This window comes from Equus asinus, chromosome 9, assembly GCF_041296235.1.
Source record: "Equus asinus isolate D_3611 breed Donkey chromosome 9, EquAss-T2T_v2, whole genome shotgun sequence".
Classification (NCBI taxonomy): domain Eukaryota; kingdom Metazoa; phylum Chordata; class Mammalia; order Perissodactyla; family Equidae; genus Equus; species Equus asinus.
In genome coordinates this window covers 36,219,083-36,243,504 of record NC_091798.1, presented here as the reverse complement: position 1 = coordinate 36,243,504, position 24,422 = coordinate 36,219,083, and the positions used below count along the sequence as shown (strand labels likewise).

The window sequence follows — 24,422 nt, the reverse complement described above, 5'->3', positions numbered from 1 at the left end:
TGCACTGCTTGTCAAGCCATGCTGTGGCAGGTGTTCCACATATAAAGTGGAGGAAGATGGGCGCAGATGTTAGCTCAGGGTCAGTCTTCCTCAGCAAAAAGAGGAGGATTGATGGCAGATGTTAGCTCAGGGCTAATCTTCCTCAAAAAAAGAAAAAAAAATAAAGAAAGAAAATGGGACACCGAGAACAGTGCTTTAGCAAAAGTAAACTCAACAACACAGTTTAAATGAATTGGGAAAATTTTAATTAATAAGCATCAAATGCACTTTACATTGATAACTGCAATATTGAAATTGTGACATTTTAAATATTTTTCTCAAAAAAAGGTTAGTGATTTTCTTTTTGCCTGGGAAACATGGAGACCCAACTATGAACATTAATGTGGCCTACCTCGGTCACTATGGTTTAGTTAATGCTAATATCTAAACAGATGTTCACATTTCACGTCTACAATAAGGTAGACTGGGAACTTCTTGAATCGACGAATTTTAGCAAAAATTTCATGAGATAATTTACGGAATGTCAAATTTTTGAAGTGCAAACTCATAAAACTCTAGGTTGGGCTCACTTTTTTGCTTCAAGCACATCTGCCTCGAGAATACAGGGAATTTTTCTTTCCTAATTCCTTGAAAAAGTATTTCTGTAGTACGTCTTGTGTCTTCTTCACTATGAGTGGGTTGTTTTTAAGAAAGATTATCAGCTCTGTGATTAGTTTTCCACAGTTGACAAAAATCTATCAAAAACACCCTAATGTAATTTGCATGGAGAAAAGTTGTTTTCCAAAGGCTGCAGGAACAGGAAAGAAATAGCACTTCTTATTTGTATAAGCACAAACACTTAAAGCTAGTCATATTGCAGGTAAATCCAAGAGAGTATTCAAAAGTTCCATAAAAATGAACAATAGATACACGTTTACTTCCACTGCTCCAACAGTCGAACACTGGATCTGCATGAGAGTTGCACTGTAGCAGTTTCTTGGTCCAATTTAAGAGTTCAGAGTCCTTTTTGTGTATTTTGCCCAACGATGTCCACATCCCAGATAAATTCAGTTCAAAAAACAGAAATTAGGGCAAAGACTCCGTATAGCAAAGCACAAGGATATGCTACTAGAAGTTGCTGTCCTTCCATGGCTAATGCAGAAATAAAAATTTTGGAAGCAGAAAAGCTACACCATCCAATGATTCCAGCAGTGAGAATGATTCCTACCATGCCTCTGTAACGGACAAGAAAAAACAAGGGGAGGGCAAATAAGGCAGTAGATGAGCTTAGTTAGGTAAGAATACTACAATAACCAATTCTAAAGAAAAGCATTTTAAAGCCACATGTAGTCATCTGCAGAAATAATCAAGATTTTTTCCAAATGCTAAAATGTCTCTCTCAGTGAATTCAATGATGCTGAATTATTTCATGTGATAAAAAGCTCATTTATAACTACATTTTGCTCCTGTTAGCATAGGGTTTCTCAGCCTTGGCACCACTGACATTGGGCTGGATGTACTTTTGTCGTGGGGGCTCTTCTGTGCACTGTTAGGATGTTCAGCAGCATCCCTGGCCTCTACCCATAAGATACCAGTAGCACTCGTGTCCCCTACAGTTGCAAAAAGCACAACTGTCTCCAGACGTTGCCAAATGTCCCTGGGAACAAAACTGCCCCTGGAGGGAAAACACTGTTTTAATAGAAAATACCTTCCATAAAATTCAAATATAAATATATTAATCTCAACAAATGAAAAGAATGAAGCAGTTTCTACACTGAAAATATGAAGCATTTTTATCCAGAGCAGGAACACTATGAAGCCATCATCTTGCCAAATCTCTAGCATCAATTAGTTGATAGGCGCTCTTCTCCTAAACCTCCATTTTAACTTACGAGGTATAACAAAGCCCTATTACTGCTTGTGTCCAGCACTAGCCACAAGGAGGAGCTTGAAATGTTGAGAGCATCTGCACACTAGCCACAAGGATTACATCAGTAATCCTACATCTTTCTTTTTAACCTTACCTAAAATATTATTTTATCAGCACTAATTTACATCTTTCTTTTTAATCTTATCTAAAATATTATTTAAAAAATTAGATTTAAAGTTGCTTAAAATACATCTGAGAACATGGTAAGCTCGTAACAGCCTCTTGCCATAAAAAGAATATGTTTCATTTTCAGTTAAAAAGTTGCCAAATAGAGTATGGGTTTACTACCCATTTCCTTAACATATGCTCCACGTCTTTAAGAAATCAGATATAGTCTAAAAAAATACCAGAGTAGGTAAGTATAATTTTAACAACTTGACCTTTTGCATGCAATATTTATATTAACAATCACCATTGTTCAATTCATTCACTGACACTGGTAACTAAACACAAAACTAGGAAATTCTTTATCGTATGTAAAAGTTGAGATGGTATAAAAAGTTTCTAAATTTATTCTCAGTTCCACTGCTCATCATTGAAAAGCAAGCAGCCCAGTCCTCACTCACAAGAGGCACAATCCAATGTGCTTGCTGAATCAGTGATTTATCTCAAACTGATGGAGAGGTAAAACCCAATACAGAGAATTGTCAGTCAACCCAAAATGAAGATCAGTACTTACTGCAAAGAAAATATCACTGCAAAGCTGGAGAGTAGGATCATGGGAAGAAGACAATATCCAAGGACACTTGCCACACAACCAAATGAAACACCTGTCATACTCATTAAGTTTAATAAACAAAACATTCCTAGACATCCAATTGCACTGATCCCATATACATAGCCAAACTGGATTTTGCCAGCCTATGGGTAAAGAAAAGATTATAGGTTAAAGGGGAAAAAATAAGTTACTTTTGGCCTTATTTCACCTAAAATGGTACATGTAGAAGATATTCAATTTGTGAGCATCAAAATCTACACAGGTATCTATTCTTTACGCAGAGAAGTAAAACACTGAGCAGACTGGCTTTTACATCTTTCTTAAGTTTCAAGTATCCACCTCCCAATACATAGATATTTCATTTCCTATTTTCCAGTTAGCATGTGCACTTGGCATAGAATTGAACAAATAAAGATATAAAATCATGCTACAATCAACTAAAATAGTAGCTTTCTAAAAAGAAATCTGACTGATTTTAAGCAAATAAACTTGAGACAAGAAGGAAAATCATTCAGAATGTTTGGATAATAGCTAATATCACTTGAGAAACCAGCTAATTCCACCAAAATTGCCTGAAGCAATTTATTCTCATTGGCAGATGTAGCCATAATCTTTTTAACAGCAGAAATAATTTCATCATTCACATTATATGGGTGGTAGAGGAGCTAGGAGAAAGGAAGCCAGATAAACAGGAAGCCAGAGTTCTGTAGGGAGGGGAGGAGAAAAGAAAACTGATTAACAATGAGGCAAGAGGAATATGATGGAAGATATTTTTTTCTTTCATTATTTTTGCAAAGTGTTAGCTGAGTTATACAGTCCTTTGACAAAAGCAGTCCTTCTGCTTTTGTAAAAGACATCACTGAACAGTCTGAGGACTTATGACTAGCTAAATTGGAGTTACAGTACTCTCATCAAGATATGTGCACAAATGTTGTATTCAGGTCACACTATCACTAAAATCAGTCCACAGAGAAGCCTTCAAAAAGTTTCCGGTTGTAAGACTTTTGACATACAAAACTCCATCTTGAGAATGCCTCTGCAGATTATGTTAATATCTATTTCAAAACACTTGATTGAGAGTGCAGAAGTTTGAAAAACCTCAGCTGAGTTTATTGCTGAATTCACTCATGCGGTAGGAATAAAACCTCCTCTGTGTACAGTGCTTTAAACTTTTCAGAGTGTTCTCACATCACCCGTCTTGCTTAATCTCCAAAAAAACCTTGTTAGGTGGGCAGCACAGGCTTATCTATCGGAGGGAGCTGAAGGATTAAATGACTTGCTCAGGGACAGAGTAGGAGCACTGAGTTCATGCCCAGTTTTTCTGACTAAAAATCCCATCTTCTATGCATTACATCATTTATCTCTTCTAATTCAGCAACAGGATAAAAGAAAACAAATACTAACAATTATCTTTACAACTTTTCATAAATTCAAGCAACTCACTACTATTCAAAACACACCAAACACTTGACATATAAGCAGAATCTCAAAAATGGCTCTTGGGGGAATATTTAAAGATTGTTCTTTAATCTCATACTGAGAATTGAAACTAAAACCTTACCAGTAACAAGGTGGCTCCAAAGGCAAGGCAAAACACCATTGGTCCTGCCAAATCAGTCTCATTCATGATGCTGCCATCTGCTACTTTTAATGGATGTAACACTGTTAGTGTTTTTTGCCAGATGTGGTCAAAATTGATACCTAATTCTAAAGGAAAAGAAATTAAGGAAGTCAATTAGGATTTGTGACATCTTTAATTTACCAGAATCTATGCTGGATCAGAAGACAAAATGAGACATCCAGCATCAAGAGGACCTAGCACTACCAGACGACATTATTTTGATGAGTCCTCAATATCAGTCTTCACTGACTGGGGTGCTTATTCAACAAATATCCAATTTCTGGTTTGGTGTTGGAAAAGGGTATGGATACGATGAAATAGACATTCTCAGCTATGACAGCAGAGCAAAGAACATATGGAAAGGGTTCATAGTAAAGCGTTCTTTCCCTGGGCTTCAGGAATACCTGGAGGCTCCATGAAATTATATACAAAACCATGTCTCTATGTATATGTGTGCATTTTTCTGAGGAGAGTATCCAGTTTTCATTAGACTTTCAAAGGGTATCTGATCCAAAAAAATGTTCAGAGCTACTGCTTTATGGGTTTTGGAATACAATTTGAAAACCACCATACTTTTCAGCAATGTTACCAGTCCTGCCAGCTTATTTCCAGGTAGAATAAGCAATAGCATGCTATTGCCTTTCATTCCTTCCACTGATAGAATTTAATCAGTAATCTGAAGTAAAAATAGATGCATACATATTGACATACTTTATTATTCCTTTACAAAGATTTATTAAAAATATGGTCCCCTCGGGCTCAATGTGGTTTCATTTATACTGTGTTCAAAATGGGTCACTTAGTAGAAAACTTCTCTCTACAACATTATTCTTTTAGAGGAAAGGAGAACTTCTCCAAATTAAGATTTATTTTCACTGACCAGCTGGATATTACAAAGTACCATAAAGTGTTACAACCAATCCTACCTTCTAATAAAGGTGGCTCATCCTCAAAGTTGTTTCCATAGAATGGCTGAGATGTGGTTGGAGTGTACGTCTGAGTTGGATGGAAAATCTGCCCGGTGTATGGCTGCTGTGGCTGCATCATGTCTGGAGGGACAAATCGGCCTTGCTGCGAGTAGTCATAGCCAGCATACTGTCTATAAATCAAAGGAAGTTGGTTTCTCAGAAGTATTTCAATCCACCAACAGCTGAAATGGGCAGCTAGGGAATCTCAGTCACGCAATTCCTAGGATATCTACTCTGCCAGTTTTTATATATGGTAGCTGAAATGATTACTAAGATCAAGCTGATTATCTACAATGAAAAGTTGTCTATTTTTTTTTTTTTAAGATTTTTTTTATTTTTTCCTTTTTCTCCCCAAAGCCCCCCAGTACATAGTTGTATATTCTTCGTTCTGGGTCCTTCTAGTTGTAGCATGTGGGACGCTGCCTCAGCGTGGTTTGATGAGCAGTGCCATGTCCGCGCCCAGGATTCGAACCAACGAAACACTGGGCCGCCTGCAGCGGAGCGCGCAAACTTAACCACTCGGCCACAGGGCCAGCCCCAAAAGTTGTCTATTTTTTATAAAGAATCTTCCTGATGATGCCAACACTCACTTATTCAGCACTTAAGCATTTTACAAACTATTAAACTTTCAAACATCAGGGGATCAACAAATTAAAACTTAAGAATATTGTCTATATTTACCCCTTAGTGAGTATATACTACATAAAGATAGCTGTGAAATAAAATTTATGCCTAAGACTATGAATGAAAGCTTAGAATGACAGACTTTGTACTACACATTATGTAATTTTCCATTGTAATTTGGATCTCCATTGAACGTTAAATCATTCTTCTTTATTCTTTGTAGTATGTTTTTTTGCAAGTGGGTAAATCTCCTTAAGAACCACCATCAATTTCAACCCACAGAGTGGAAGAATCAAGCTTGTCCTTTGTGAAAGCTGTCTGAATACAACAAAACATTATTAGTACACCTTGCATTTAAATAGAGCTTTTAATTTTTCGCAGGAGTTGTACATCTATCGTCTCATTTGATATGTGCTACAGCAAATCCTGCATTTTAGAAGGAGAACACTTACCAAGGCTATTTTAGTGATGATAACAACAGGGAACAAAGGATACTGAAGCAGTATCTTTAAAGACCTGTCTCATCAGATTCTGGAAAAATATGACTATCTATCAGTGGGACTAATGTAATTACATAGTAAGAAATACAGAGCAAAAATAATTATTTTATTTTTATTTATTTTTTTTGGTGAGGAAGATTGTCCCTGAGCTAAGATCTGTTGCCAGATCTTTTTGCTGGAAAAAGATTGCCCCTGAGCTAACATCTTCCAATTATTTGTATCCTCCTCTATTATTTGTATTATCTTCCTCTATTTTTTGTATGTGGGATGTCGCCACAACATGGCTTGACGAGTGATGTGTAGGTCTGTGCCTGGGATCTGAACCCGTGAACCTCAGGCCACTGAAGCAGAGTGCGTAATTTTAACCACCATACCACTGGGCTGGCCCTAAAAATAAAATAATTATTTTAAAAGTAAAATATTTCAAAAAATGAGATCTGAGAAGCCTTAGATAACCTTTAGTCTAATTACATTTTAAAATTTTATAGCTCCCTTTTGATAAATATAAAAATCTAATGATCTCCATTGATATTACTTGAGATTTTAAAGTTAAATCTAATTTTTCAATTAATTGAACATCTTGACTAAAAGTAAAGCAAAGTAATGGCGAATTTTTAACTATACATAGCTCTCTTGAGATTCCAGTGGTATTCTGAAGACTTACCACACTAGTACAATCCATTCTTAAAAAAAATACTACTTATTTTTTTGCTATATAATAATATAGAATTCATTACAGCATTATTTTAACATCAAAAGATAGAAAACAAAACAATATAAAAAGCTATCAGTAAATATATTGTGATATGGGCACAGATTACTATGCACTTGTTAAAAGGAATGAGGCAGTTTTATGTCTACTGATAAGGAATGATAATCAAGAAATATTCAGGGGCTGGCACAGTGGCGCAGTGGTTAAGTTCCCACGTTCTGCTTCTCGGCGGCCCAGGGTTCGCCAGTTCGATGCCGGGTGCGGACATGGCACCACTTGGCACGCCATGCTGTGGTAGGCGTCCCACATATAAAGTAGAGGAAGATGGGCACGATGTTAGCTCAGGGCCAGGCTTCCTCAGCAAAAAGAGGAGGACTGGCAGTAGTTAGCTCAGGGATAATCTGCCCCCCGCCCAACAACAACAAAAAGAAATATGCAGTGAAGAAGAAAAAAGCCAATGTTCAGAATAGTGTATACCATACGCACCCATCATGACTGTGCTTTTTAGAATATATCTTTATCTATACATCTACATCTATGTATGTGTGTGTATTATATATATCTGTATATACAATTATGAAGGTAAAGGGATCTGGAAATGGGAAACAGAAGACAATTTATACACTATAAACTCTTGTACCTTTGTAGCTTTAAAAATGTTGTACAACATTTATTATTTATTGAAATTAATTCTAAATATGCTGTATGTTATAGGTATATACTAAGTACTGAAAATTTCCAAAAACATAAATAACCTTTTTGAATGGTACTGTGTGATGCACTGTTATAAGTGTTTAACGTGAATTATCTCATATTATCCTCACTATAACTCTATGAGGTTGATTTTACCATCCTTTCCATCATAAAAATGTGGAAACTGATATTTGGGTTAAAATGATTTGTCCATAGTGGTGCCAAGATTCAAAACTAGACTTTTTGACCCCAGTGGCCAACTCTTAATAATTCTAAGAAAAATCACCCCAAAATCCTACCTTACAGAGACAGTTATACTATTTTTTTCTGTATATGCATTTCCCCAGTATTTTGGTATGCAAATAGGTTGATTTCTATTTACTTACACACATACACACACAGCCCACAGGGCTAGCTGGTTGAACTAGGACAAGAATTCACATTTTCTGATTTAGTACAATATGCTATTGTGTTGATCTCTGTTAGGATGTATCATTAATCCACCTTTCAGTTTATGAAATAGCTAGAAAAGCTCCAGATGGAGGTTTTTACAATCTGTATAAACAGACTGTATTTTATTTTCTCTCTCTCATACACACACAGGAACACAAAGAAAGAGAGAGAAAGAACATAACTAGAAGTGTATGCAACAGAAAAACAAGAATAGTATAAACCAGTGGGTGTCAAACTCTTTGGTCTAAGGACCCCTTTATACTCTTAAAATTTATTATTGAGAAACCCAAAGATTTTTTGTTTATGTAGGTTATATCTATCAATAATTATCATATTAGAAATTAAAACTGAGAAATGTTTAAAATATTAATTCATTTAAAGTAACAATAAATCTATTACATGTTAGCATAAACATTTTTTACAAAAAAATTATTTCAAAAAATTAGTGAGAAAAATGGCACTGTATTATATTTTTGAAAAATCTTATTTATGTCTGGTTTAACGGAAGATAATTAAAAATCCTTATATCTGCTTCTGCAGTCAATCTGTTGTGATATATTGTTTTTAGTCGAAGCATCTGAAGAAAATCTAGTGTTGCAGACATGCAATTGAAAAACAGAGTATTTCAATAATCTTTTCAAATTATCATGAATAGTCTTTATGACACTACATAAAAATTCAAAGAAAAGTGGTAGTTTTTTGAACTTAAATTGAAATGCAGAAATTAAAAATACTGATGAATTTTTTATACTCTGTTACATTACAATACATTGATCTGTCTTGCACTTTGAATGGATCCATTCTTTACTCATGTATGATTTTGTAACATCATGCACTGGCCACTTAGAAAACACTGGCATGAGTTGTGCAGATCTTCCACATACTGATACGTTTAATATGAAAATATATATAAAATATAAATATTTTAAAGGTCACATTTGTAGTAACATCACTGATCTCATCAGAAAAATGGCTAAATACTGAGAGACTGACAAATTCACAGTGATGGATACAAGTTTTCTGAAATTTTCATTTGCCTGAAAATTCCAGTTTCATCACTGGCCACACATACTGCCAATTGCTTTCCTTGAAGTAACAGGCTCACTTTATTCCTTTTTGAGAAAGTCTGAATAACCATAGTTTGTCAGTTGTTCTTTCCAATAAAAATGGTTTCCATGAAAGAGCAGCTGGTTCAGCTTGCAACCCAAATTGCACAGCTGCTTTTCCTAGAGATATCACTGTACTTCAGCATGAGGTAGAAGTGCTTTATGCCTGTTTCCCATGTTGTCACACAAATTAGTTTAAAAATGTACATGCTCGAGGGTCAAGATTTAATAAAACAATAATTCTTACTGCTTCATCAAGGGCATCCTTAAATGAAACTGGTTCTCCCCTCTTCCCCACAAGTGTGTGGTGATGAAGAACACAATGACTACTATAACAATTTGATGCCACGGTCTGGATTCATATTTGGGTACCGGCAGTACTAAGTATTGCTTGTGCAACAGTGCAAATGTCAACACACCTAAAAAGGTATATAATATCTTTGTATTGTTATGAAAATAGTTTTGAACTTAAAGACTCCCTGAAAGGTCTCAAGGGCCCTCTGGGGTCTGCAGTCCACACTTTAAAACCACTGATACAGTGCTTTATATAGAGACAGGTAAGTTTCACGTAAGAGAAATACTGCAAGCAAATGATAGCTTCAAAAGTGGCACTAGCGTTCTTTCTTCAAAATAAAAGGTGAGAAAGGTAATACTATGGAATTTTACCATTTTCCTTCTCTGGCAGGAAAATTCCTGACTCACTCCTGCTGGCTTTAAACTAAAATGTAACATGGTAGACATGAACATTATAGACTAAATCAACACTTTTACATCAGGAAAAGCAGCAAACAGTAAACCAATACTCTCAGAAGCACTCGGAACCAACAACAAAGACAAAGCCTCTTAACAGATGGGGTTGGCTACTTAAGTTCAGGAAAATCCTCAGACAGTCCATAAAGGTATTACCAGTTAAGACAAAATGAAAAAAATACTAGCCTTCAATACTTTAAAAAATATATAATTGGTATTACTATATATTTTATAGGCATATCTAGAATACAATGTGGGACCTATCCAATATGACATTCATAAAACTGAACAGATTAAGATGAGAGGGCCTTATACTTTTTTTGTCATATGAATGTAGGAATGATACTTGGAAAATACCTATAGAGGAACCTATGCAAAATGTTACGGCTGACTTCATAGGGCAAATACAGAATGACAGGCTAATAATAAGTCAAACTTGAAGACAATCCAAGATAAATGCTATTGGAATCTAGATTTTCATCAACAGTGTGCTGAAAGTTATCAACTGATCTTTGTTACCAAGTTAGCAAAACAAACAATATTATTTGACAAACAGAGATGGACATTTAAAATGTCATTAGGCTTCAGCTCTAATTGAAGGTACATATAGAAGTAGAAGAGTCCAATTGTTTCATAAAGCTCAGAGGCCCAAATTTATTACTACTAACACATTAGGCATCTTGTTTTCCTAAGCATCATCTATAAACTCACATTCATTAACTGGCAGTAAGGGTTATATAAGCACTTGGAATAAAAGTTCTTCACGAGTACCGAAGCAATGCTTACTCGTAAAGTACATGATTTGGTTGGAATGGACCTGTGAGAAGAGTTAGCAACAGAATATCTAAACAACTACTCTGTGGAAAACTGAAATAAGATGATGGTAAGTGAAATGAAAGGATAAGTTACACCTTTAAGTGATGCAAACACGGACAGGATAGGAAAGAAAGGCAGAGACAGATAAACCTAGGAGGTTGCAATCTAAATGGAAGAGTGCTGGGTCCAAACATCAATACCATTTGGTTAAAAATAGGCCCACACACAGAGACAGGTTTTCCAAAGCCCCATAGCTGCTCTCGGGCCCATCTTACATTCATTTGCCCTCTCATACACAGAACGATCACAAAACAATACTTATTTAGGTAAATACATGAATGGGAAATTCTCAACATGATTCTTCCAATTCTGCCCAATTAACTGACCAAAAGAAATAAATCCTCAATGGTACGTAATTGAGAATTTAACGGAAAGGAAAAAGTGATTCACAGTATTTTTTACATGCTCACTCCCATTGTTCAGTGTATTAAGTTTTAGGGAGAAAAAAACCTTACAATACGTCAAATTAAGCATATTCAAGGGGTCTGTAAGTTGTAAAAAGTATAGCCTATCCAAGACAGACCATACCGTGGGGCTGAATTTGATTTTTAAAATCCTTGGGTGCTTTCATTCAGATTAATTAATTCAAACACATTCTAGTATTACACATTTCTCTCAGACTGACTGGATACCCAGCCTTCCCTTGCCGTCATCCTATGATAGTCTTCATGAGGTTTTTAATTCAGGGTCCACAGATGAACATCAGATGACACATGAACCTATCGAAGTTATACGCACATTTACATGCGTGTTTGAGTGCATGCATATATTTCTCACAAATGAGCCCACAGTTTTTCTAAGGTTCTCAATGGGGACCTGGATCATCTAAAAACGGGTAAGCAACCCTGATAAAGGAAACTCCTTTACTGAATGGGAAGCTGATAAGATTATCTTTAAGGTCCTACGAAACGAAACTAAGGATGTGATGTCTTAGAGGAGATTGGCAGAAAGCCTTCAGTTCATGTATTTTTGTCACAAACACCAGGGACTATAAAAAGATCAGTCTTATCAGTTTTCCTCTGTTTTTTTAAACAGTTTAGGGTTGAAAGGTTTTGAGTCCCACTCTTCAATCTGCAACTGGAAACTTGTGTGCACCGACCATAAAGCTGTGGTAAGAGAAGTAATAAAATTGATTACCAATTGCTATGTGAAAGTGACCTCATGATTCATAAAAAGGCATGACACTGCTAAATAGCGTCACTAAGCAATTCCAGTTAGTGTCGACAAAGTCTGAAAGCTGGACTGATTTAACTACTAAACAAGCTGTCAAAAGACTTTAATTTTTAACTGGTCCCGTGGACTACGTAGCCTATCTTCTGGGTACCTGAAGCTCTGCTACATATCTTAAATGATGTAGAAATACTCTTACTAGGAAACAGTTCTTCAACGATCTCCTTTTCCGCCCACAGCACACCTAAAGATTTTGCAGAAGATACCAACGCTAAATAGGGCAATCCCTTCAAACCCATCCGGTATCACAGATCTCTCCAGAGGAAGGAAGATGATGAAAAATCCTGATAAGGGACACGTTCACACGTTCAGGCAGAACCAAACATGCTGGGTACATGCTGCCACTGCAATCTTGACTAAACAAATTGCCAAAGTTGAAAAGTTACTTGCTATAGGGTCCTCCACTTCCTCCATAATCATAGGACTGCTGTGACTGGTCATCGATGCTGTAACTTGTCTGGTAGAAATCCGTGTTTAAGTTATCAAAGCCTGACATTGCAAACGATCTGCAACAGAAGAGAAACGGCAAATAGTACTGACGCCCAAGATCTTACTGAATTTGTTCCCGATACTTTCCTTAAGCAAATACTCCCAGAAGGCGGCAAATATTTCTTCCGGAATTTTGGGGAGCAGCGCTGAAGGGTGGATCGGGGGAGGGGGGTGCTGAAGAAATGTCTAGTCGCTAAGTGAAGGCCCGGAAAGACGCCCCCATCTCAAGGAGCTCCTAAGCCTTGGGTTAGGGGCAGGGTCGTGAGAGGAGTGGTTCCACGGGGGTCTAAGACACCAACAACTACAAGGATGATTCCTCATCACGGGACAGGGCTTTACAACAGGCAACGCGACTGCCTCCTTGCAAAGTAAGGCCCGGGCGTGCCAGGAAAGTGCAGACTCCTGGAAGGCCGCGCCTGAGGTGCAGGGGCCGCGTCACAGCAGGGCCTGAAAGGGAGCGGGGGTCTGAGCGAAGGGACGCGGGCGCGGCGCTGCACAACGAACCGCGCCGCATAGGTGTGGCGAAAAGCCGAACGGTGTGCCACGGGCCTGGGACACTCACCAAACGCGGAGGCGGTGGCGGCAGTAGCTCCAGCAGCCCCAAATAACCCCCAAACTCAGTTTTAGACCCTGAACTGGACCCGTTGCTACGTGTCACAGGGCCAAAGAACTGCTTCCGGGGCACGGCGGCTCGCGCAGGCGCGGTGACAGATTTTGAGACCCGGGGTAGGCGGGGGAGACTTGATCTGGAATGGAGCATGCGCAGTATCGACCAACTAGTCTCGAGGCGGGCCAATGAGAAGAGGGAAAACTCGGCAGCCTGTTAGCTGCGGAGGCAGAAAGGCGCAGGCGCCGCAGGTGTTTACTGGTTAAGAGAAGGGAGATTTCGTTAGTAGACCGAGGTTCTGGAGGAAACCGTGTAAGCGCTGGAATGAAACCGACTGAGTCCATCCATTGTCCGCAAACTACATAGCCTCGGGCTCTCTGCATTTACTATGATTCAGGCACTGTGCTAAGGAGTTTATGTGTATTGTTTACTCCTGACAGCCTAATGAGATAGTTACTGTATTACTCTCCTTTTATAGGTGAGGGTGTGAAATGTTCTCTTAGTAACGTTGAGTGCAACATTGCATGACAAGTCTGTACTAGCTATGCTAGCTGCTGAGGGTACTGAGGATACTATGGTGACTACAAGCTAGATAGTACTCACCTGGAGTTGGTGGGGAAGGGGGTAATCAAACACAAATAAAATTATTACTGATATTCTTAAGTGCCTCATAATTCTTTGAAAGGATGTAATATTCATTTGGGAAGAAGAATCTGGACAGACACTATAAGGTCTGATCAAAAGGGTGAATAGGAGTTAATTAGAGGAAAGGGGGGAAGAGAAAAGGGAAGGGAAAAGGAGGAGAAGAGGTGAATATTTCTGGTAGAGAGAACAGCGTGTGCAAGGCCCAGGCTTAGGGGAAATGTGGTGTGAGTTAACGTCTCTCAACCAATGCACGATTAACAAAGGTGATTGTTGTGGGGGCCTGCCCTGTGCACTGTAAGATGTTAAGCAGCATTCCTGACCTCTACCCACTAGGGGCCAGTAGCACCCTCCACCCACACACCTTGTGACAACTAAAAATGTTCCAGACATTGCAAAATGTCCTTTGGGCAACATCAGAGTTCTGAAATTATTGGTCTAAATGAAGCTAGGGTGATTGAAGGCAAGTTAGGGGAGCCACATAGGAGTTGAGGCTGGAGTTACAGGCAAGGGCCGGGAAATGGAAAGCTTTGTGGGATTCCAGTGTTGGTTCTAAAAGAAAAGAGAAACCACTGAAGGTATGAACTGATGGGTTGCATAATTAGCTTGTGTACTTTTTACAAAGATTGCTCTGGCTGCTGTGTTAAATCACTTTCTCAAAGTGGAGGAATCCCGACCACCCTAACTCCAAATGCCATGGCATTAACCAATGAGCAGAACTGTCTTCGGGGCTTATGGTACTAAAATTTACACTGTGAGTCCTTGCATTATATGCTGGGACCAAAATTCTGTGGTCCTCACAAAAGAAACCAGACTATTGCTCCGGGACCTGTTTCCAAAGGAATAATAAAATTTCACTGGTTAAAACTTTTCTCTCAACACACAAAAACACACACCAAAATGAAACAAACAGGTAAAAATCAAACAATAAAAGCACACTCGCTTCCAAACAAAAATAGCAAAACAATATAACAAAACCAAAAAAACCAAGGAGTGTACTCTACAGACAAACATGCAACTACCTTTGAGGTTTTCTACTCCATCAGAGAATTTCTGAAATTGTTCATCCAACTATATAATTTACCACCTTTTACTAATCCTTTTAGAATTTCATTGATGTAGGTACCATCTACACAGCTCTAAGTAGACGGACAATATATCCTGAATTGCTGCAGACAGCCCTGTTCTCCCATTTTATGCCTGTTTAGTCCAGCATAATTATTAATATTGTCCCCTTTTCCTTCTCAAAAATATTGCAGTTTTGTTGATAAATTCTATGGTTGTACTCTCTTTCAGCTACATTATCCATGAAGCTGTTTCTAGTTATCAACAATATGCAATAATTCATCACTTTGTCTACTTAATAATCTTATGATTGAAAAAAATTGTCTCGCTTGTTTCTTGTGATGATTCCATTTCTTCCAATCCAAAAGAGATATCATTCAAATTTGAAAGAAATACAAGAATGTGAGGGTTACAAATTACCTGCATGGGAGTGAATTGTTGGTTACAGATGCTGTTCAAATTCTGCTTCTGTCTGTGAAAGCAATTGCTATGTTAACTGGATTTTCTTTCTCCTCCAACCCAAGAAGCCAAACAAGAAAATTAAGTTACATGATTAAATCCTCCATACTGTTTGCTTGACTTTGAAATATAAGCCAACGTATCCTGCAGAAGCCACTTGAGGATTTTGAGAATATCAGTCAATTTCATGGCTAATCAGCTAGGCCTTTCTTTTTGGAAACTTCTTTTTTGGTCTTCCTTCTACCTCAGGATAGACTCCAGAAAGATATATTAAAGGAAAGTGAAGTACTTGGTAAATGTGCTGACCTCTGTTAAAGTCATTGAGCTGGCTTCATTAGGAATAGAAAGCCTCAACCAAATCAAGAAATAATGAAGCATGAAGTGGGCTTGTAACAGCTGCCTAGTCCTTCCCTGGAACCTAGTATGTCAATTACTAGACTTGTAACAAAAAAAGAAAGAACATTCTAATCATGAATAGTGTCTTTTAATTAGTTTGACAATCGTGCCAATATACACAATAACACTTTTTACACACTTCACAAACACACAAAAAACCCCTCTGTTTTCTTAGAATATCAGTGAAATTGTACTTAAATATTTTAGAGTTGCCTTATTTCCCCTGTTTTATAGTAAATGTCATGAGGAGTTGTGCCAGAAAATTATGGTTTGAACAAGAGAGTTTTCTCCTGCTTTCAGCTATATCCACAAGCACCAAATGAGGAGGGGATTTGGCAGCTGTGTGCTCATCATGTCTAGTTCCACAGTGAAACCTGATAATTATGGTTAAAACCAGTATAATTGCCAAAGATCTGTTTTCACTATCCCTGAATATTAATTATGTAACCCCATATCCCAAATATGACAATTACATTTCCTCCAAATTTTCCTCTATCTCTTAGAAAAGATTTTCTGCATCAATTTCTGCTTGTGTTATTTCAATTATTTTACTTTCAACAATATATTGTTACTTTGGGAAGACATTTGCCTGTAACAACAATGGATCCTTTTAGACAGAACTGGTTTTTAAAATGCAAAGAAATTTAACCCTGATTTAATAATTATTCTTGAGGCTTTGACTTCAATATCGCAAGTGCCTCATGCTATTGTAAAAAAAAAAAGTCTTTAAAAAATAATTTTAAAAGAAATACTGCATTTTCATTGTAGAGATCATAAATACTCTCTTCAATAACAAAAGTATTTCTAATGTTGGATTGAATGGATATTGTGGTTTGGAATAAGAATTTCAATGATAATTCTGGAAGTTCGGTATCTCAAGTAACAGACAGAAGGGAAGATGATGTAAAAAACAGCATCAGCGGACTTGAACTTGGCTCTAGTGATGGCAGAGCCACTTGTGCCAAAGGTGCAAGTGAAGCATTTGAGAATTGTGACGGCTAACACCTGTAAATACAATATTCATCTTATGTGGCTGCTGGAAGATGGTATGAGATAATGCAGGTAAGTATCAATGCCTAAGTATTAAGCACTCACTGAATGGTTGCAGGTATTACCATTGCATAATCTATATAGCTATAGCGGCAATAGGATTTTGTCAGTAACCAAAATAGACGTTTTAGAAACTCCAATAATTGAGCTTGAACAAACTGTCTCTCTTTTTTTTTTTAAAGATTTTTATTTTTCCTTTTTCTCCCCGAAGCCCCCTGGTACACAGTTGTATATTTTTAGTTGTGGAACCTTCTAGTTGTGGCATGTGGGACACCACCTCAGCATGGCCTGATGAACGGTGCCATGTCCGCGCCCAGAATTCGAACCGGCAAAACCCTGGGCCGCTGAAGCGGAGTACGCAGCCATGGGGCCAGCCCCTGAACAAACTATTTCTGAGAACAATTACACACATTCACTCTGATGCTTCCCTACAGATTCTATATTATTTTATAATTTGCCTTTTGATACTGTGGAGTGTTTAAAAAAATGCTTTCTTCATCTTCTCAGATTTTCCAAATTGGGCTTGTCTGCATTGTAAATTTTGGTCTCACAAATATCTTTTGATATCAGACACTATTGGTTTAAGAATCACGCATATGGTAGAACAGCTGTACTTGAAAATTATGAATAATGCTACCCATATTTGATTCTCTTGATGGGTTTCATGTTATTTCAAACACTAAAAAAAATGTGTTCATCTTTCTGCTTTATCTCCCTTTCTCTCTTCTCTTCCCCCAACACATGGAATTTAATTTATCAGGAGACAGTGCATAAGATGAATTACACTGTGGAAAACATTTTTACTTGCAAAGAAAGAAAGTGGGAGTGTCCTAGACAAGTTAAACATTTGCCATAAAAATTTTAATGTGTAATAGTTCTTAAAATCATAGAGGGGTCAGGTTTTATAGTACTCAATGAGAGAGCAGCCTAGAAATTACTGTAAGTGTAATTTATCACACTTCCTTTAGGCAGCTCACTTTCCATATTTTTCTATTTGAATTCTTCATGACCCTCTCAGTTACAGACTCTTCAAGCTACCTCTGCTTATCACTGCAGTTTAACTCTGCTGTTATAAAAAGAATGTCATATTAAACTCTATTTTATTAGAACACGGTATTTCCAGGGCTAGATATTGCTGCTCTGGGAGCTTTAAGCCAGATAAATTTAAATACAAGTTTAAAGTATTCTTGTTTTAACTTTATATCTTGCCTTTTGGAGCACACATGCCCAAGCTACAGAATTCTACAGAATTTTTCATTTTGATCTGATTTTCACATCAATGTCTTGATGATACCAGTGTCTCATCTGAGTATAAGATAGGTCACTAGGCATAAGAGAGGTAGACGTGTGGGAGAGCATCCTAGCTTGCAGCCCATGTGCAACAGCATACCCTTTTTGTCATTATTCTTTATTTCTTCAATTCTTTGCTAAATATTGGAGAATGTATGTTCCCTGAGCAGAGAATGGTTACTATTGTGATTACGAGAGAGAGCGGGTTACTATATCTTAAACATACTACTTTTTATGTACTTAGAAATGACTTTTTGTTATTAAGACTATTAATTATAAAACTAATTAAACTCTTTTCCTTAAGTGAGGATAATTTTATTTTAAAACAATTAGAGGCAAGTGAAATCAGACATGATTTTCATTAAATTCTGCAAATTTATATCTAGAAGTTAAAGACAAACTTTTGTTTTAAAGATTTTATTTTTCTTTTTTCTCCCCAAAGTGTCCCTGGTACATAGCTGTATATTTTTAGTTGTGGGTCCTTCTAGTTGTGGCATGTGGGAGGCTGCCTCAGCATGGCTTGATGAGCGGTGCCAAGTCCGCACCCAGGATCAGAACTGGTGAAACCCTGGGCCGCCAAAGCGGAGCGTGAGAACTTAACCAGTCGGCCACAGGGCTGGCCCCACAAACACGTTTTTGCCTTTTGAGTTTACATTAAGCAGTCAAGATGTTTTTGACTCTTCCTTGCACTCCTAAATTTGCAGAATTGAAGGAAAATCACAAATCCCCTACTGTCTGAGATAATGAATATTTTCCTCTGGAAGAAAATATAAACGTTTCTTGACTCTTGCTAAGATTTTATTTTAGAAAGATTTCCAGCCTTTAAAAGAATAGTTGATTTTAGGTTTATAAATATCATTTCTTTCCTGGACTCTCTCTGAAAGCTCTTCCTGCTAATTCCAAAATTGGCTTCTGTACTAAATGTTGTTACATACTCCCCCTTCGCACTCCCTGGAAATTAAATGTCAAAGCTTCACATTAAAATTTTGAGAGGACCCTGAATTCCCTGAGATTCCCTAAGTGAGAGTCACTAAACTTTCCCTAAATCCTTCCCCTAAAGAAATAGACTGGTCTTCATGGACCTGTCAGGACAGCAAAACCTCAGAAAATGACCAAAACACCTCTCGTTTGACTGGCTTCACATAAGAAAAATTAAAGAGAATTAAAACTGACAGGAACCTTGAGATCATTCATTCCCCACCCGCTGGATTTTGCAAATGAAGATCTGAGGCCAAGAGAAGTGAAGGGATGTATTATAAGACCTAAATTTCAAGTGCTGCCTTCACATTTCTGACCCTCACCGGGCCCCAAGAGCCTAGCCGTGACTTCCTCTGCTGTTGCCGGCTGTGTCCCCAACCCAACGGGAAAGGCTCCACACCTGACTAGTTCCCCTATCAGCCAGACCAGCTACGCCCCACCCGATCTTCAGTCTAATCGGTCTCACTTTCCTACAAGCTGGTGAAATTATTCAAACAAACCAATCTTATCTCCCCATGGCACCCAGGGATTGCCCCAACCTCTTGATACCGAAAAGTCCTCCTCCCACAGGCCCTGCTGGTTCACTCTGTTCCTGAGTGCAACCTTCATCTGGTCCTGCATGCCTTGCACTATCTTCCTCACAGGGGCTGTGAGAATATGTGAGTAACAAACTGCCGCCAATCTATCTGTCCAGTGTCGAGTGTCATATGTTCAGCCAATCCCTCCTTCACCAACAGGGTGACTAGAGGCTGATCAGAACAAAGGATCTGATCAATTTTCCTAATATGGCTAGTGTCAGAATCATCGTTGTATCTTTTTTGTGACTTTCAGATGGTAGTTGACAAAGATGTGATGGTAAATAAGTGTGTAATTGTAACCGTCTAATTGCATCGAAGCTCTAAGAGGATAGTGGTTATGTTAGATTTACTTTGTGTTCCAACTCTAGGGCATAGAATAATGCTGTGTTCGTGGTATTTATTCACTTGTTTAACCATTTTTTTTTTTTTTTGAGGAAGATTAGCCCTGAGCTAACACGTGCCGGGCAATCCTCCTCTTTTTTGCTGAGGAAGCCTGGCCCTGAGCGAACATCCATGCTCATCTTCCTCTAGTTTATATGTGGGACGCCTACGACAGCATGGCTTGCCAAGCAGTGCCATGTTTGCATCCGGGATGGGAACCGGCGAACCCCGGGCCGTCAAAGCTGAACATGTGAACTTAACCACTGCACCACCAGGCCGGCCCCTTTAACAAATATTTATCGAGAATCTACCATGTGCCAGTCACTATATACAACAAACAGACTCTGTGTCGGCCTTTTGGTGTTTAAGTATGAAGAAGTCCTGTTCTCATATCTCCCCTGCAGACTGGCTACAAGCTAGCCATCTTCAGTCATCTGCCTGCAGAAATGCTCCTCTTCCTCAGTGCTTCCAGCTTGATGAAGTCACTACTGGGCTTCCATCCAGCCGGGTGTGCCATTCCTTGTTTGTAAACTGGAAGGGCCAGACCAGGGAACGGCCCTCATTTGCAGACCTGCTGCTTGGGAGAACATTTATAGTAACCTGCCAGTGGATGTCAGTGATGATGACACCCCTAAATGAGAAGGCTTTGTCTTTCTCCAAGACTCCATAGTCCTGAGCATTAGTGCACATGGGATTAGATGCCAAGGGATAGCATAACTTGAGAATCTTTTTCTTTTTTTCAGGGCAGGGGTAAGTGGATCTGCGCCAGTTGGAATCCACAGAAGTCCTAATCTAATCCTTTGGCAGCTTATTTTCTTAAATTCTTCTGCCATATTCCCAGAGACAGTTATCTTCTGTTCCAATTATCTATTGTTTTGTAAAAACAAAAACCTCAAAACTTAGTGGCTTAGAACAACAATAATAACTTTAATTTTTTCTCACAAATCTGCAATTTGGGCAGGGCTTTGCAGGAATAGCTCATCTCTGGTCCACACAGCCTCATCGGGGTGGGGGGGGGGGTGGGGGGGCTTGAAGCCTGGGTATTGGAATCATCTGAAAGCTCACTCACTCACGTGTCTGTTGATGCTAGCTGCAGGTTGGGACCTTACCTGGACCTCTCAACTAGAACACCTACACAACATGGAGGCTGGATTCTGAGGAAGAGCATCCTGAAAGAGAGAGTCAGCTGGAAGCTGTGTCACCATTTCTACACCCTCCTGGGAAGTCACACAAAGGATGCTTCCTTTCTGATGCGTTCTGTTGGCTAGAAGCAAGTCACTAAAGGAAAAGGGAATTACACTCCAACTTTTGATAGAAGACTGTCAAAGATTTTTCACATGTTTTAAAACTACCACTTTCCAATGGGATACAAGTGGAACAAAGAATAAGCATAGGTTTTCTTTTGTAATCAGAGAGACTGGTACACATTAGTAGAAATAAACAAGTGAAAGAAAGAAATCTAAATATGTATTAGATTCTGACGTGAGTGAAAGGCCGTTTCAAGACTGAATACGTTGGTTGATGTTTTGTGGTTCTGTGAACATGGTCTTATTATTATATGCATTTAGCGATGTCATTCGATTACTAATGAAGTATCCTGCTTCTTACATACCATTATTCCTCAGAAAAACCTTATCTCTAAATCAAATACTTTATTCATAGAATAAAGCACATTTGGTTACCTATTCTGTAGAGCTCTGTTCCTACCTACAATGACAGATAATGTTCGCTGTTTGCTTTTTTCCTCTCATAATGCAGAAAGATGACTCCTTTTTGTTTCTAGAATTTCATGAGTAGAATATTTATGCCATGTTCATTTTGCCCCCTAGTGGCTTCTTATGTCCTTGTTGCATATTTACATTTAATTTTCAAATCTTTAGGAATGTAAGAAGGAGAAGTGCCACTTTGTTCCCTCTGTCGCATGCATCTCATTTTACAAATCAGGAAATTAAGACTCAGAAAACTTGTGGGACTTCTCTGATGGACTAGAAATTCAGTATTGGTGTCCCAGCCCACTAGAAATAAGCCCTACAAGGGCAAGGCAGTCTTGTTCATTGATGACCAAGAACGGTGCCTGGCAAATGGTAGCTGCTCAGTAAATATTTGATAAGTGGTAAAAATAAATGAATGAATGAATCAAGACTAGAACCAGTATCTGTAGATTTCATGCTTTACACGTTTTGCTATGTCGTCTGTCTTATCATCCTCATCATAAAGCTTTCACATAGCACTTGATACTTGATTCCATTTTGCTCCACAAATACTTCAACTCCTTTAACTACCTCACTCGTCGCTTGTTTTATCATTAGGTATATTACATTATCATTCATTTATTCATTCAATGTTAGCGAGTACCAGCTGCACCAGGCACTGTGCTATTTACAAGCTTACAAAAAGCTACTTAAAACATTTTTATTTAAATTTTTAAATATTTAGTTGTAGTAAAAAACACATAACATAAATCTTATCATCTTAAGCATTTTTCATTAGTATACAGTTGAGTAGTGCTAAATATATTCACATTGTTGTGCAACCAATCTCTAGAACATTTTCCCCTTGTAAAACAGAAACTTGGTATCCATTGAACAACTTCCATTACCCCTTCTCCTAGCCCCAGCCACCACCATTCTACTTTATATTTCTATGCATTTGATTACTCTAGATACCTCATATAAGTGGAATCATCCAGTATTTGTCTTTGTGTGACTGTCTTATTTCAGTTAACATAACGTCCTCCATGTTCATTCATGTTGTAGCATATGTCAGAATTTCCTTCTTCTTCTTCTTCTTCTTCTTCTTTTTGGTGAGGAAGGTTGGCCCTGAGCTAACATCTTTGCCAGTCTTTCTCTATTTTGTATGTGGGATGCCACCACAGCATGGCTTGACAAGAGGTGTGTAGGTCTGCACCCCGGATCTGAACCTGTGAACCCTCAGCCACCAAAGTGCAGTGCACAAACTTTACCGCTATGCCACCAGGCTGGCCCTAGAATTTCCTTGATTTTTAAGGCTGAATAATAGTTCATTGTATGGAAATACCACATTTTGTTTATCCATTCATCCATTGATGGACACTTGGATTGTTTCCACCTTTTAGCTGTGGAATAATGCTGCTGCGAACAGGGATGTACACATATCTATTTGAGACTCTGATTTCAATTCTTTTGGATATATATGCAGAAATGGAATTGCTGGATCACACGGTAATTCTATGTTTGATTTTTTGAGAAACTGCCATACTGTTTTCCACAGTGGATGCATTTTACATTCCCACCAACAGTGCACAAGGGTTCCAATATCTCCATATCCCGGCCAACATTTGTTATTTTCTGTTTTTTCAGGTTTTTTTTAAATGGTAGCCACTCTAATGGATATGAGGTGGTATCTCGTAGTTTTGCTTTGCATTTCCCAAGTGATTATAGTGATGTTGAGCATCTTTTCATGTGCTTGCTGACCATTTGTACATCTTCTTTGACGAAGTGTCTATTCAAGTCCTTTGCTACAAAGAGGCACTTGTAATTCATCATTTGCTTCCTCTGTATCAGCTAGCAACAAAAGAGTCATTTTCCCAACTTTTTCTTTGATACAGCATATCACCATATATTTGAGATTTGAATAATAATGATAAAATAATAACTAAAGCTTGCATTCACATCTGCACCTGTTACATGCCAGGCATTGTTCTAAGTACCTTACATATATCAATTTATTTAATCTTCAAAACATCCCTATAAGATAGACACTATTACAATCCCCAGTTTACAGAGGATGACATGGAGGCACAAATAGGTAAGTGACTTGTCCAAAGTCGCATGACTGCTGAGCAGTAGTGCCAGGATTTGTACCCAGGCAGTTGGCTTGCAACTCTGTGCACTTAACCACAACGTTATGTTGCCTCTCTGACGTCCACTCAATCTTTTGTTATATCACTTTTTTTATATTGCCTACATCTTTTCTGTGATATCTTCCTGGACAACTCTTCTATATAAGTTTGTATGCCTTTGGGACACTGATAACAAAAAATTAAATCAAATTGATTGCATTGTAAGAAGGAATTCATTGCCCTCGTGGATGGCAAGTCCAGGGTACAACTAGCCTCAGATATGTTAGAATTCAGTGGCTCAAACAGTATTATATCCCCAAAGATCTCAACAAATGTCCTCAAGTCATATCTCTTTGGCTCTGATTGAGCCCCAGACCCATCGCTGGAAAAACCATCGTGGCGGGGAGTATGGGATGCTCCGATTGATCTGCCCTAATGAGTCGTATGCCCACACCTGGGACAAGGAGGGCATCAATACCACCTGAGCCACAGAAACTCGGGGGACTG

The 24,422-nt window shown here is 38.3% G+C and overlaps 1 protein-coding gene across 1 annotated transcript; it reads right to left on the bottom strand.

The window, feature by feature from the left end:
- Positions 1 to 222: 222 nt before the first annotated feature.
- Positions 223 to 13,354, bottom strand: YIPF5 (Yip1 domain family member 5). Its single transcript, XM_014860698.3, has 6 exons — positions 13,212 to 13,354; positions 12,547 to 12,666; positions 5,175 to 5,347; positions 4,189 to 4,334; positions 2,589 to 2,770; positions 223 to 1,214 (listed from the first exon to the last, which is right to left on the bottom strand). The coding sequence occupies exons 2-6, from the start codon at positions 12,654 to 12,656 to the stop codon at positions 1,052 to 1,054; spliced, it is 774 nt and encodes a 257-aa protein (XP_014716184.1). The 5' UTR covers positions 12,657 to 12,666; positions 13,212 to 13,354; the 3' UTR covers positions 223 to 1,051.
- Positions 13,355 to 24,422: the final 11,068 nt, after the last annotated feature.